This window comes from Cydia amplana, chromosome 10, assembly GCF_948474715.1.
Source record: "Cydia amplana chromosome 10, ilCydAmpl1.1, whole genome shotgun sequence".
Taxonomy (NCBI): domain Eukaryota; kingdom Metazoa; phylum Arthropoda; class Insecta; order Lepidoptera; family Tortricidae; genus Cydia; species Cydia amplana.
In genome coordinates this window covers 18,346,830-18,363,612 of record NC_086078.1, presented here as the reverse complement: position 1 = coordinate 18,363,612, position 16,783 = coordinate 18,346,830, and the positions used below count along the sequence as shown (strand labels likewise).

At 36.5% G+C, this 16,783-nt stretch overlaps 1 protein-coding gene across 2 annotated transcripts in view; it reads left to right on the top strand.

Moving 5' to 3' along the window:
- The window catches only part of LOC134651352 (metabotropic glutamate receptor-like protein P), a 61,263-nt gene extending 48,774 nt beyond the window's left edge, over window positions 1-12,489 (top strand). The window contains exons 3-5 of one of the 2 annotated variants that reach the window (XM_063506430.1): window positions 2,980-3,130; window positions 9,814-9,935; window positions 11,217-12,489. In XM_063506430.1, coding sequence (XP_063362500.1) covers window positions 2,980-3,130; window positions 9,814-9,935; window positions 11,217-12,386 — 1,443 coding nt within the window. In that variant the 3' untranslated portion in view covers window positions 12,387-12,489. Of the gene's footprint in view, window positions 1-2,979; window positions 3,131-3,161; window positions 3,268-9,813; window positions 9,936-11,216 lie in introns of those variants that run through there. The other variant, XM_063506431.1, reaches the window with a different exon arrangement.
- The last annotated feature ends 4,294 nt before the right edge of the window (window positions 12,490-16,783 follow it).

Sequence of the window (16,783 nt, the reverse complement as noted above, 5' to 3'; positions counted from 1 at the left end):
GTTACTTACTTAATTAAAAAAAAAACATTTTGATTCATTGTATCATGCTATAAACAAATTGTTTAATATTGCAAGCACTTCCTTAATCTTTAAGACACGCATCCAAAGATTTCATCAGTTTTATATCTTAATGCCAGTCAATTAATGTAACACATGTAATTTTAAATGAGTTGTAATCGATAGGATATAATGAGTTTTTTAGCGTGTGTTCCGCGTATGCGTAAGTTTTGTAACAATTATAATTTATGACAATAATTTGTCTGAATAGGCTTTTGAATGGCAACATGTTTTGCATATATTTTAACATTGCCGTTCTTAGTTAAATTTTACTTGTATTTTTCTTCCCTAGGCGATTAAAACGTCCTATTAAGAAACAAATTAAATTATTAGCAACACCGCCAGATGGCGCTTGACAAATTGGTCTTTGGGATAATTTTGGAACATAAATTAAGTGAAGTTTAGTGTTAGAATGGTGGATAAGTTAGGCAAGTGCTTTTAAATTATTTGCCTAATTAAAATGTTTTCATTTGTGCTATTTAAAGTAGAAACAGTACTATAAGTAACTATAAATTAGAATGTAATGGATAGCCCAGGGAACTGAAGGCCTTGGTCACTTTTTTTCGTAGGTATACCTATTATATATGATATATGACATACATTCAGACACCCTACCTATTAATTTGTACCAACGACGGGGTAAATAATATTTGTTTGATAACCTAAGATTAAATAGTAGTCAAGCTCTTATCTACCACAGGACCAACTTTCTTATTTACAAAAATTTTGGAAAAATCCGGGGGGAAAATGATGAATGACAATCAATATTTTCCGTATTTCATTGAAGCATTATTTAGCATTAAAGGTACCATTTATTGTAGGTTGGAAAAAAAAGACAAAAATTAAATTGTTATTGAACGTAAAACTTTGACTTTTGCCTTTTTTTTCCAACTCGCAGCCAAGTGAGGATGTTGATTTTAGCAACTGCGCCGTTTGTAAAGGGTTATGTTACAACAAGAAGTTTTTAAATTAATTATAGGTTTAAAAAATAAAAGAAGCTATGGCCAGGACGAGTTACCACCATATCTAATAAGAAAATGTGCCGAGGAGCTAACGCCTCCATTAACGCTGCTTATTAACCAGTCATTTACTGAAGGAATATTCCCAGATCTACTTAAGATGTCCGTTATTAAACCAATTTACAAAAAAGGCAACCAAAATGATTGTAGTAATTACCGTCCCATAGCCCTTCTACCTACATTTTCAAAAATTTTTGAGACTGCAATGTCGAACCGTTTATATTCTTTTTGTGAGAAGTTTAAAATATTTAACGATTCACAAAATGGTTTCCGAAAAGGCCGATCAACAACGTCAACAGTTTTTAAATATATAAATGAAGTATTAAACATAATAAACGATAAAAAATATGCTATTGGTTTGCTGCTAGACATGAGCAAAGCTTATGACTGTGTTTTGCATGATATTTTATTAGAAAAGTTATTTGGAATAGGTATTAGAGGTTCAGCTCACAATTGGTTCATTTCATATCTTACAGGTCGGACACAATGTGTAGAAGTAGAATACCATAACTATATAACGGGTAACATACAAACACTTAAATCAGATAAAACTAATATTACTCGATCTATACCTCAAGGCAGCGTTCTCGGCTGTATTTTATTTTTAATATATATAAATGACCTGCCCAAAGCTATAGATAAATTCTGCACCCTTTTTGCTGACGATATATCTTTAATAATACCTTGCCAAAATCAATTACATTTAAATACAACCCTAGATTCAACCCTTGTTAATATTGTCACCTGGTTAAATGATCATAACTTAAAGCTTAACTTTAGTAAAACAAAACTCATGCAATTTAGACCCTATCAGAAACGTAGCATAGATATAGATTTCTCATTTCAAAACACTACATTAGAACGCGTCGAAACTTTCCCACTGCTAGGCATACACATTGATTCTACAATTAATTGGAAAGAGCACATAAATACGATATCTATGAAGTTGAGCCGATTTACTTATGCCTTATACGAATTAAAAATATGTACCGACGAAAAGACAGCCCTGTGTGCCTATTACGCATATGCACACGCATGGCTACAGTATGGCATAGTCTTATGGGGAAATAGTTGCGATGCATCAAAATTATTTTTACTTCAAAAACGGTGCCTTCGAATTATTGCAAACATAGGTATTATGACAAGCTGTAAGGAGTACTTCATTCAACATAATATCTTAACTCTACCGTCGTTGTACATTTTAGAAGTAAGCACTTTCGTTAAAAACAACATTTCCCTTTTCCCGCAGTACTCTCGTCCATCTAACTTACGACCCAATACAAGATTAGCCCGCCCTAACTCAAACATGAAAATGATCCACTCTGGTCCATTTGCCATGTCAGTCAATATATATAATAAAATTCCAAAGTCAATACAGGTGGAAACAAACATAAATAGATTTAAAGTGCAATTAAAGCGATATCTAATTAGCAAAGCATATTATTGTATCCAAGATTTTTTAAGTGAGATCTAGATGTTTAGTTTAGTTTTTAGTTAGTCTGTTATGTTGCTATACCCTCGCAGGGTTCATGTTGAAACTGTACTTAGCCCTAAGATCCTCTGTACACATGAAATGCAATAAAATATATGAGTATGAGTATGAGTAAAAGAACCATTCAAAAAAGTTCAATAGTTTTTTTGAAATAAATTAATTGGTTCGCCCCGGAATTTCTTAACAAAAGTTAAAAGTTCATAAATTCGTAACTCGAAAACTACGAAAAATTGGCTAACATACATGGGGTATATTCTGATAGCCCACGATGTGAGGAATCTAAAAAAAAATTTTGGACGTCTATGTTTGCACCACCCTGTATATTCTTGATTCTGATACTCGACCCCTCTAGAACATACTACTATTAGGGCTATTGACGCTAGTGTACCTAAGTTATCATTTTCTTTCCAGGTGTACCACATGTGCGATGGCCTGGGCCGGCAGTTCAGCTACACCTGCCCGAACACCACACTCTTCCAGCAGAGAATGTTAATCTGCGACCACTGGTACATGGTCAACTGTTCTGCCAGCGAGGGAGATTATGACGCCAATCTACTTATAGGTCAGTTTTAGATTAGTTCCAGGTGTACACCTGGCCGAATACCACACTCTTCCAGCAGATAATGCTGATCTGCGACCACTGGTACATGGTCAACTGTTCTGCCAGCGAGGGGGATTATGAAGCCAATCTTCTTATAGGTGAGTTTTAGATTCGTTCCAGGTGTACACCTGGCCGAATACCACACTCTTCCAGCAGATAATGCTTATCTGCGACCATTGGTATATGGTAAACTGTTCTGCAAGCGAAGGTGTTTATGAAGCCAATTTTCTTATAGGTAAGTTTTCCAGGTGTTCAGGTTCACCTGCAATACCTACCTGTTATAGCAGATATAGCCGTCTTATAGGTACCTATGTGAACTTAGCTAAACAAAAAACATAAACACTGCATCTAATTAATATACATAAAAACATTAATATATCTACCTACAGTTAACTGTATTGTCTATAAATATTTCGAGGTACCTGTTTTACAACATTATGTTGTTTAAGTTTTTTCGTCTGACACGCGACTACCTATAATGATCCTATTTATCTTAGCTTCAACGCAATTTTTGTCTTTTTCGCAAACAGTATTTGAATCACATGATTTACCTACAATTAATTTAACTCAGTTTGAACTTAGTTTACTGAAGTTAAATTAACCCTTAAATGCATGATTTTTTTCTGTTTGCCCGAAATTAATATATGTGTTACGTAATTGTTTGCTGATTATGGGAAAAATGGTAAAAAAAATATAACATCGATTTTCACTGCGAAATCAGTGTTAGAAGTTGCATAGGCTAAATCATATTTATGTAAATATATAATTTTCAGTAAGAGATATATGATAAATACTACTATCATCAGAAAGGTACACTATTTGTGATACACCTATGATAGAGTTTTTAAATATAAAATAATTACTAAACCCAAAAAAACATACAATATCACATACTAAAAATCATCAAATTATGAATTTTTTCAAATTTTCTGACATATCGTCTTAAAACGAATGTAATTTTTATAAATTAAAATATTGCGAAAATTTATATAAAAAATCGGAAACCGGATTAGTTTTTCTTATGATATCACTCATTGTCATTTATTTTGGATAGCTGCATATTGAGCCACGGACCATCAAATATACGATGCATATATGCATCATTATGCATTTAAGGGTTAAGTTAAGTTTATCTGAATATAAATTTTCATTATAATTTTTTTAACAAACAGATACCTACTTCTGCGAGCGATATTCCAAATTTTATATTAAAGGAAAAAATTGAAAAAGTCCTGCTGGAAGCATAACTTTTTAATTTTTTTCCTTTTAATATAAAACATTTCATTATTGAATAATTTTACGGTATAGACTCTAAACCGTAAAATTATTCAATGTTAGTATGTCTCACAACAGTTTAAATTCGGACATTTCATTATGTTTAATATCTCGATTTAAATTAGGTATAGGCAGACTTTTAGCACTATACCACGAAGCCTTTTGAACGTCAGCTGTCGCTCCGTAGTGAAAACGGAATAGTAGCCATTGGCCATAGCAACGTAATCATAAAATATATTTTCAGTGTTTCTAATGGCTTGAGGCTGATGCTTAGTAAGCCAGACTGCAAATACGAATTTGATCAATGATTCGACGACATTTCCAAGTCGACCGGTTCTTGTTTAGCCTTTCATGAGCAAGTAAAAGGTCAGTTATAAAGCTGTGTTGTTCGGTGGACGGCTGTTTTGTTAATAATATTAGCTATGCCGACGATATGGTGCTGCTGAGCCCCTCAATAAACGCATTAAAAATCATGCTAGGTATATGTGAGAGATATGTTGTGGCCCACGGGCTCAAATATAATGTCAAGAAGAGTGAGATCTTAGTCTTTAAGTCTGGTACGAAAACATATCCCATACCACCTATTAGTCTAGCTAGACGGTTCTCCTCTTCAGACTGTTACAAAATTTAAATATTTGGGCCATTGGGTCACAGACACTCTCAAAGATGATGAAGACGTAGAAAGGGAACGCAGAGCACTATCGGTTAGGGGTAACATGTTGTCACGCAGGTTTGCACGCTGTTCCCGCGAGGTCAAAATTACTCTATTTAAAACGTACTGCCAAAACCTGTACACGTGCAACCTGTGGAGCAACTACACCAAAAAAACCTTTAGTGCTCTGCGTGTCCAGTACAACAACGCCTTCAGGGGTTTGTTGGGGCTGCCCTGGCGATGCAGCGCGTCAGGAATGTTCGCCGAGTGGGCACAGACGGCTTCCACGCAGTGCTGCGTAAGAGGGTAGCGTCCCTGTGGCAACGCGTGCGGGGCAGCACCAACACACTCCTGAAGGTGATTGCGGAAAGGGTCGATAGCCCTCTTATAACTCACTGGATCTCAATACATGTAAGATCCAATGAGCATTATATATTTTACTAACATTAACGTTTATTTTTATAGTTTATAGTTTTAGTTTTATTTTATTTTTCTTTGTTACCTACTAATATAGTTTTGTAGACAAAAATATGGATACCTGGTGTCTGAAATAAATATTTTCATTTTCATTTTCATTTTCAAAGCGGCGATCCTATGAGCGGGTTATTTGGATTGAGAAAGTCGTGATAGTTGGTAAATTATGCAGTGGATACGTGGTTAATTTTTCAATCGCCTAATATTATGTATTTTTTTGTTTGGACATTTTGAGAGGCTCTGTGTGACATCCGGCGTTTCAGCTAAGCTAACTGCGTAGTCTATCGAACTCACAAGATAGATGTTCAACCCTTAGGCAAACATCAGGAGTTTCTTGCTGGTCCCACATTGGGATACACTCGTACAACTTAGGAGGGATTTAAATTCTCTCGTAGCTAAATTCTAAATTATCGGGCAGAGGTGTCCGGTTAGAGCGTGTGTAGCTTTACTTGACGTTTATAACCTCTAGCCGCCCATACGTCAAACCTTGCCAAGCAAAATGAAATTTTATTTTATCAACATTAAGTTCAAATTAGAATGGAACAGGAGACCTTTTTGTAGGTCTCTGGGCGGCTAGAGGATAAACGCATTGTAATATACCTACCTTATACTTAACTATCTTTATATTATAATCAATAATTAAATTGATGGTGAGAACGCCGCATTATGCTCGCTTCGAGACTAGATTTATAATTCATCTTGTGCTGGGTTCACTGTGTCATCGTAGCTTGTGTAATTAAAAGGGAACTTAAATAATAAATACTAATTCTTAATTCGAAAATAATTGGCTGATACCAAGGAAAAGATACTATAGTGGGTGGAAATCCTGAAGAGAGGCCTTTGCCAATGTTGGGCATTCTTATTAGCATATATTTTTGACCAAAATTTAAAAGAAAAAAATCGTTTTTATCGACCCATGGATGGATTTGACAAAAGTAAGGCTTATGTGGCTTGTAGTCACATAAGCCGTACTTTTAACATGTTTTTCCGTTTCAAAAGAAAAATTCGCAATCTCAAGCGAGGATCGATCGTGTTACCAAAACTTGCTTGCTTTATTCCCTAACTTTAACCTTTTTCACATTGATTGAATTGATATAATCACATATCTTGAGTAGTTATATTGTAATTGTCACGCCTGAGACCCGGTAAGACGATATGACACCAACACCTTGTGGCAAGGCGATGGCTACTAACGTAGATACAGGTAATATGTTGCGGTCAACCACCGCTATCAACTTCCGACGCCTGTGTTGTCATCTGATTAACTTGCTACTTTAGTTTATGTTATTTATATTTTAATTCAGGCAACATGCAAATACCTAATAGACTAACATACAAAAAAAAAATTAAAACTAAGCCTATACCATAGATAAATAAATAAGCATACTTATTTCTCTATGCCACTACTATTTAAATGACATAAAGGCGTGGCTCCGTTGAATCGTCTGCTCTTGTGTCGGATTCGCAGTTCGCCCCGGAACCTCCGAAACACGACACCCTTCGGCCAGAAGTCGGCGCACTCAATGATCTCCTGCATCATATAAATTTCTATAAGAACAACTGAGCCCATAACCTGAAGTATCTGGGCGTAAAAGGAAACTATGGCTGATGGAATATGAATATATATATTTGTCTGAAGATTAAGCACCGCAGCAGCTAAATAGCAGTTAGTGTTTATCTGGAAGGTCGAGAGATGTTTAAATATCATTTAAACGTTTAAACTTGTTCCAAGCGCGTTTATTATGCGGTTAAGTACCTATTAAAAAAAATTCAGTATACGAAGACAGCAGGTACTTATCTTACACAATCATCATAACTATCATAAAGCCCTACGACCTTATCAAACAGGTGACAAAGCTAAGGTCACGTCATCATTAAAGCTGCGATGCACACAAATGATTAATGATTGCCACTTGAATGCGTTATAATTACATTCTTAACAAGCCCATTCAACACCAAACAATTCTACCCACGCACGCTACGTCAAGTCAGGTAGGTAAATCAATGTCCATTGAACGTTCCAAATTTGAAATTCCGCACCATAGATTACGTGGAGTTTTTATGTAACAGCTGAAACGTTCGGAAACTTGAATGGATGCAATCAAGTGTCAATGTCGCACCCTTGACCTGGCATGTTGGCTACTTCCGAACGCATCCTAAAGGTGCGTCCACTCTGTAACCTACAGAATTTTTTTAACTGAACTATTATTAATATGAGATACACAGTTATATAATTTTTACCAGGTTTATTCTGAATTGAATATTTTTTGATTATTTCGTGATTGGTTTTAAATTTATTTAGAGGAGTAGAGTCGGACCAAAGTAACTTTGCATGGCATTTGTAATGATAATGACAAAGTGTGACGCATTAATAAATGTCGAATTTCTATGAAAATATGACGTTTAATAGACGCTATAAAATATGTCATAAAAGTGACACTGCCTCACTTTGTTCTGTTCAAATCGATGCAAAGTTGGCTTAGACAGACTTGCATTTGCATATGACTAAGGGTTGAACAAAGCGATATGGCGTAACATATAGACATAGTCTGTCAAGCTGGATATATTATGTCAGTAGCAATGTAAAGCAAACTAAAGTAGGTATCCCTAGGAAACGAAAATAAGCAGCAATGTACATCGAACAACGACGAAATGTAAACAAAACAGAGGGGCTACCGTGAAAACCGAAATTCGCAAATTGCGGGGATCTTTCTCTTTTACTCCAATGAAGGCGTAATTAGAGGGACAGAGAAAAGTGCCCGTTATTTGCGATTTTCGGTTTTCGCGGTAGCCCCTCAGTTCCGTTCCAAAGATAGATACTCGTATAATTGACACGCGATTTTCTAACAATTTAAACGTAGTGCGATTTTTCAAAGCCACCTTTTTCTACTGACCAAGTATACTTACATTATCGCTTTTCGATTGTTCGAGGTCCAATAATACCTACTGTGCACACGTGAACGCAACCTAAACATTCGTGATCTCCATAAGTGTTCGGCGTAATTGGGATGATTGCAGCACATTAATAGCGCACTTGATAGACTTCCTCGTATAGTGTTTGCATGTGTAATAGCTGAATGTATTGTTATATCGTTATTAGTGTATCCTTGCTCTTTTGGCGTTTTTTAAATAACGAATACTTGGAAGTGAATCATGATATTAATAAAGACAATGTTGTTCGAGTTGGTTCAAATCTAACTAATCTGACTAAGTATGTAATTTGTTTTGCAGAATCGCACTGCAGGCATAGAACTTTCTAACGATTTGCACTAAACTATTTGACATGCAATAAATTTGCAAATAAGCACTATATTTGACACGACAGGAATGGCAATAGCTGAGCTTCGTGTTAATTCTTTGACTGCGAAAGACATCAACTGACGCATGCGGCTACAGGCGGCCTAGCCAAGGTGACGATCGTTTGCGCTTCGCCATCGAATCGCTTTGTATCTCTCTATACTTCGTTTTTTTTTTGCATTAGAAATAAGGTAAACAATCTTGATATGTCTTTTAATTGATAAACACATTTTAAAAATAAGTTACGGTAAATATGTAACAATTATGAATCTAATACGATCTTTTATAGTTTTCTGCTTTCATAAGTAATAGTTATTGATTTTTAAAAAGTGTTTTTCAATTAAAAGACATGTCAAAATCGCTTACCTTCTTTCAAGTTCTTTCTAATGCTAAAAAAAACGAACTATATCACTTTTCCAAATTAGCGATTGGCATGTTGTCTACGGGGCCAGGACTAACCAGCCCAATATCAGCCTTCTTACATTCCGACAAGGTTCACGATGTTTAGATACGATATATACCCTTAAATTCATGTTTGTTATAGTTTCCCTTGTTTAGATGAGTTTAGATGCACATATTTAGTAAACTTTTGAACACGATGCTAATAAGGGATGGTAGGCCGGCTATGATGAATCTAGAGCCCGATTCTCGACTTTTTCCGATCTTGAATCGCTCACGCTGGTTAGTACATGCGTCAATCGTCAAAGTCGTATCCAAACTAGTTTAAAACCGTAACAAATTGTTACATTATAATCTACATCTGAGGTTTGATATAAAATTGCACAGCCAATTAGGCAACACACACGCCACGAAACTCTTATTTCAAGACTGATTGCCAAGATCGCCCGTTAAAAATTAAAGTTTAGCCAGCAAATACCTCATTCTTCGCCTTATCAATGGTACCTACCTACTACTTTGTCCTAATTGAATTTACCTCTCGTTCCAGGTCAGCGCGACAAACCCTTCGTGTCTGAACACGACATGCAGCTGCGGACCCCACGGCCCGACATACTCTCCGTGCCTCCCAACAACAACTATTATGATGGCCTGAGAGAGGCGGAAACTAAGGTATAGTTGGTGAAACCAATTTGTCAGTCAGTAAGAACCCGGAAAACTATACTCATCCTTTTCTTTTGGGCGCTACTGGTGCTAGTATACTATACTAGACTAGTAAGCAAGATAGTATGATTCTCTCTATGTTTGAAATGAGACAGTCCTTGGACAAACTAAAGCTGGCCAAGCAGATCTTGTCAGTAGAAAAAGGCGGCAAATTTGAAAAATGTAGGCGCGAAGGGATTTTTCCCATAGAAAATTTGAATTTCGCGCCTTTTTCTACTGACAAGATTTCGTTGACCATCTATATCTATACCTACTTAACTTAGAAACTTAGATTATTGACTGCCCTCCGTGTTTATCATTCCATTTAAGGTTCTTTATTCAAATAATTTTGCGGTTATTTTTTCCACTTCTACAAAAAATTTCAATGATTTGAAATAATTTTCGTAGGAGTGGCTCCGCATTTCTTAAAATTTGCCGCCGTTGCCGTTGATTCCTGAGGTAAATTAACAAATTGCCCCTAGTCTATTGAATTTAGGGCTGGGCCACAAAGTTGGATATTTTTACATTAAATACGATATACGTAAATACGAGAGTTCTTGCTCTATCCTGGTCTTATCCATATTGACCTTAATCAATGTTGTCTATCTGAGAGAGAAATAGAGAGATCTGCCAATATGAGAAGCTGCCCATCTCAAAATCTTATATACTTACCTACGCTAAAAATGAAATAAAGTTAGATAAGTAGGTACTTTTATATCAAGCTCTTAAGTTGCTTAAAAACGCTTCCCATGCACGACGTTGGTTGTAAAATTTTATTTTTATTTTGCCAAATCAAGGGCGTGAGCAATAATTATCAATGTAAACGTTAATTTTCAACACTTCCAGAGCAAGTGACCTTTCGCTTTGCGAACTTTCAAAACAGAGCCTGTATACCTAGGAAGCGATTACATTTGGAAGTTAATGACATTTTGTCCCATCGTACTCGTATTAAAGCTTTGAAGTAGGTACCTAATAGTAGGACATGAAATAAAGGAAAATAAATATTCTAATTTTACAGCTGTACCTATAGATTGTCCAAACCAAATCAGACACAAAACTAAAAAAAAGATACACTATCGAAACGAAACTAACAAACCTCCGTTAGTACCAGTAGACTATGATGAACATTTTTGACTCATACCTAAATCCTAAATTATGTTTATGTTTTCAAAATAACGGCCGTTTTTCCGAGCCTTGGTTCTAATCAACACCAACTAACATTAAAATAAAAGCGTGTAATGTCTGTTGCAGTACGCCATCCACCCAAGCAACAGCATCGTGGGCATCCCCGATACCATCTCCACCAACAACGGCCTCGACAGCGCCAAGCAGAACTACCGCCCACCCTCCTCCTGGTCTACCGGCATCGGCAGACCCTCAAGCCGGCCCACCACTCAAAACACCCAGACAAGTTTCACATCAGATGACACATTTACTGGAGCCAGCTCGAAACGGCCCTCAAATATCCAAAATCGTCCTGCAGAAAGACCAAGACCAACACCTAACGTGGAAACTCATCTACCTGATGACGATGATATCACTGGTGCTGCCTCTCAAAGACCAAGCCCTACCTTCCAGCCTAACGTAAACACTCACAACACCGGATCAACATTCCATGATTCTCCAGTTATTTCTACTACTGAAGCTAGCTCTGAAGAATTCGAGCTTGATGTAAGAATGAAAGATAAAGTGGACCCTGTCGTTAACTTCATTAACCGTTTTGATCCCAACTCTCCCGATTCCCACAAAACTTCCATGACGAAAACGGAGATTATTAGTCTGAATCAGCAATTGCCTGATGCTCAAGTCAGTTCAGAAGAAGATCGGACACCAAGAAGGAATAAGGATAGCGGGAACAATGCTAATAGAATAGGTGTCCAAGGTAAAGGGGTGACTGAAAGCAGTAGATTTAATACTGTCAACATTAAGCCTACTGAGTCTTTCGATCCTTTAGCGCCTAGTAAAGAGCTTCAACCTCCGAAACACGACAGTACTGATCCACCAACATCAACTATAGGACCTCCTATTTATTATGAATGGAAATGGGCAGTGCCAGCTTTCGACTTAGAGCCTCCTAAACCAGGCAATATAACTAATGACAACAATGACACAGAGATTGCTGAAGGTAGAAACGCAGGAAAAACCAATCCATTTAGCACAGTGACAAGACCACCACCAGTAGAAGTAGATGTGACTGCTAGAAACACAGAATATAACATTAGTTCTTACTTCGTTCCTGACTATGTCTTTCCCTTAGACAAGCCTCATCCAGGATATGAAGATGAGAATGCAGAGACTTCCTTCAGCGTGAAGGTATCTAGGCCAGGCAGGGCTAGTTATGGGGAGAACCCTAAGTGCCCTCAATGCCATCCCGCGTACGTGGTGCCTGGGACTTGCGAACCGTGCGTGGTGAAGCGATAACTCTCATGGCCATAGATGTAGTTTAAGCTTCATTAGGGAGCGTGCGTGAACTATATAGAAGACAGCACTGTAACAAGTTTACTGGTATTTATGTAAAGTTTAAGAGTCACGTGAACCTAGCCGCCACCAGCCCGCCATACGAATTTATGCTGTCAATTTAAAACGACATTCTAAAATATGATGAACATTCAAGTAACATTATTATAATATTCATGATTGTTACTAGTTTTCGTTGTTAGAAATTGTAATTACGAAAACTAGTACCAGACATAGATATTTAACTTTAATGCCAATTTTTATGTAATTTAAGCATGTCGTTTTAAAATGAGAACGTCAATTCGATTGTATGAGAGCTGCTTAACGGCGGGTTAATGTGACTCTTCATTCGATTTAGGACATTTAGGTAGGTGTTATACCTTCCATTGGGCAAGGGAGCGTGCGTAAACTATAGAGGACAGCACCTATTACTTTTCCTTTAAAGACAATGTCAAGTTATAGTTTCCGAGTTAAGCCACAAGGTGGCACTCTCCCACACGCACGGTCTTTATAGTTAAACCTAGAATCCAGTGATACTTAGCACGAGGCAAGCAAGTGCTGAATGACAGGCAACATGACGGCTACTGACCGGCTAGCATGAGTTGCGTTCTAGCGCACGCGACTTCAAGTATACAGTATAGACTCGCGCGCGTGAAGCGTGAACACAATTCATGCTAGCCGGTCTGAACAGCATCAGGCGGCCTAGCCAAGGTGACGATTAGGGTTGCCAACCGTACTATATTATATAGTATTGTACTATATTTTGGCTCTCTGTTCTATATACTTTTGGAAAAATATATAGTACGCTATAATACTATATTTCCGATTAAACGTATGTTACACTTATGTTTAGTATTTTATCTAAAAGTACCATATTTTTTTGAAATGTACTATATTTTTGATGCCCTATTCTGGAAAATACTATATTCTACCAAAAAATAGTTGGCAACCCTAGTGACGATCGCTACCGCTTCGTCATCGAATCGCTTTGTGTCTCTTCATTCTTCCATATTAGTGTGACAGTGACAGCTGCGTTTCATTCGCTACGGAGCGTTAGCGATTGGCATGTTGGCTACGGGGCCAGTGTTCGCTTGTTGTGTTTGCACTTGAGTAAAATAGATCATTGTTAAGTTTTCCAGATGCAGGGTCCAAAAACTCTACCGAGATTGGATGATTGCAAAATATATAGCTGTTTTGTTTAATTAGATGTCGGAACCAATAAAACATTTAAAATGACAAATGAAGTAAAATAGTTCTTAAACGAGCATTTTGTGAGTTTTTTTTGTTGCACCCTGTATTATAGCGGGTACTGAAGAAACTGTCATGATAGCTTTTAAAACTTAATAATAATAGCTGGCTTTCCGTCAGAGAAGTTCCTGTTCTGATGGCGAAGTCCTTATGCTTCATATGCATTTAACCTTTTGGACGCCAATGACCGATATATCCGCACCGTAGGACCGATTAATCGGTCACAGACCACAGAGCAACATCGACCTACGTGCATATGCATAAAGTTCAATTTCAGTTTTGACACTTCGGTGACGTGGCGTCAGCGTGACAGCTTTTGTGTTTGACACGGCGTCGAAAAGATTAAGGACCCTTTTCTATGGAAAGCCACAGGATCAACCCAAATGTAAAGTTCAGATGCATTATTTGATAAGCTTTATTTATAGCATAGAAAGAAATACTAAGACGCGTAAAAGTGCAAATATTGCAACGGGGAACTTGCCGCCTGAAGTATATGGGTTTGTCCGACACACATTTGTACCTAGGTACATTTGTAGGTTGTCAAGCGCTTATATTAGTATTCTAACGATAAACTACGACGACGACAACATCTACTTTAGCGGTAAAATTATGTTTTCACCTCAGCAGCTCGAACAAGGGTACTTTGCTACTTAAAAACAGTGAGCAAAATCGCATTTTGCTGACTGAGTGAGACAAAATGAGCAAATGCGATTTTGCTCACTGTTTTTAAGTAGCAAAGTACCCTTGTTCGAGCTGCTGAGGTGAAAACTTAATTGTTGGTATATCTTAAGAAAACATGAGTGAATAGGTAAGTGATGAAGAAGGAATACATTTTTCGGGTTCTCTAATATGTTCTCACTGCTGAGGTGAAAAGTTTTGTGAACTACACGAGATCAAAGTTATTTACATCTCGTGTGCTTTTGAGTCCCTTACTACGCTCAAAATCTTTCGCTTGCACGGGACTCAAAATAAGCACTCGAAGAAATATCAAACTTTGATCTCTTGTTGTACAAATAACTATTGTTGCTTTATTTTGGGCATTTTTGCGCGTTTTAGTAATATTTTGTGTATGTTTTGTAGTAATTATATTTAATAACTGTAAAACCCACTCAAGACCTATAACTGTTAAGTATAGTATATATGTACAGTCATGACAAATATGGACGAAGTCAGCTTTAGATTTATTTATAGATTGTTTTGTAAAGTTTCATAATTATAAAACTTGTGTATAAAATGTGCCTATTACAATTAAAATATTTTACAAATTATGTTTCTTATTTATTTGGTGGTTTATTTTGGATTCTTCAAATACTGGATTGATATCTATCAAATATAGCTAAGAACTATACCATAAGGAAACTCGCATTCACGGTAAACAAACCACATCGAAATCGGTCCGTTGGAGAGCTACGGTGCCACAGACAGACAGATTTTAACAAAAAATAATTAATTTGTTCTATTAATTTTTGAGTGCAGTTATTTTTGTTTTTTAACTATTTGTGAATAAGTCTGAATAAACATAATTATGGGGTAAAAAATTAAACAAAGTTCTCAGTCATTATGATCATTTATTAATATTTACATACCTAACTACAGTTACGTATTCTCATAAATATCTGTACAAAATGCATCCGCCATGCGCTCGTAGTCTTACAAAAACTCACGGTACTTATTTTAAATCTAGCTTCATATATAATTTGTGTGAATGTTTACAATATTATTTAAATCTTCAGATAACTACTTATTAGGTTGTTCGAAGATGTATCTAAAGAGATAAAATAAAATTATACCGCTTTACTTACTTTACTGTTGTAAAAGTGGTTAAACAAAAAAGTTGACAAAAATATTATTATAAAAAAAAGGAATTACTTATATAGTATATCGTGTTTTTCCAACGTTAGTCACACTTGACCAATGTAATATAGGAAATACTGAACATCTTTTATTATAGAATCCATCCAATCCATCCTAATATCGCAAAACTATTTCATAATAATTAGTCTGTACGTGCTAATTCTAAGGGATACCTAGCCAATTTGTTTTCGCGATTTAGTATCAGGGGCGCGTTTCTCAAAAGCTTGTAACTTGTAATACAAGCGGAAGTCCCTTTCTAACAAAATCTGTCAAAAGCGGCCAAGTGCGAGTCGGACTCGCCCATGAAGGGTTCCGTATTTAGGCGATTTATGACGTATTAAAAAAAACTACTTACTAGATCTCGTTCAAACCAATTTTCGGTGGAAGTTTACATGGTAATTGTACATCATATATTTTTTTAGTTTTATCATTCTGTTATTTTAGAAGTTACAGGGGGGGGGGACACACACATTTTACCACTTTGGAAGTGTCTCTCGCGCAAACTATTCAGTTTAGAAAAAAATGATATTAGAAACCTCAATATCATTTTTGAAGACCTATCCATAGATACCCCCACATGTATGGGTTTGATGAAATAAATTTTTTGAGTTTCAGTTGTTCTAAGTATGGGGAACCCCCAAAAAAAAATTTTTTTTCTATTTTTGTGTGAAAATATAATGCGGTTCACAGAATACATCTACTTACCACGTTTCAACAGTATAGTTCTTATAGTTTCGGAGAAAAGTGACTGTGACATACGGACGGACAGACGGACAGACAGACAGACAGACATGACGAATCTATAAGGGTTCCGTTTTTTGCCATTTGGCTACGGAACCCTAAAAAGGGACTTCCACTTGTATTACAAGTTAAAGCTTTTGATAAACAGGGCACTGGTCTAATAAACTGAAATACATTTCGGGATTGGTCCCACAGTAAAAGTTGTACAGTATGACCAACTTGATCACCTTAATTACAAAATATGGGTAACTGTGGAAAAAACACTCTGTATTCTTTGACCAATGATTTATAACTCAAGATAGGTTATAGGCGTTCCAAAATTGAAGCGCTTAACTTGTGACAAATTGGACAAGTTTCCTTTAGACGCGGTTGGAAAAGCGAGAAATGTGCACGTGCTAACGCGCGTGCACACCGAAAGAGAAAGAGACGACCTTATGTTTAACAACGAGTGTGACAAAGATGGATGTAATGAGAAAACTAATAAAAAATAACAGATTTCTTCGTAGGCACAGAAATAA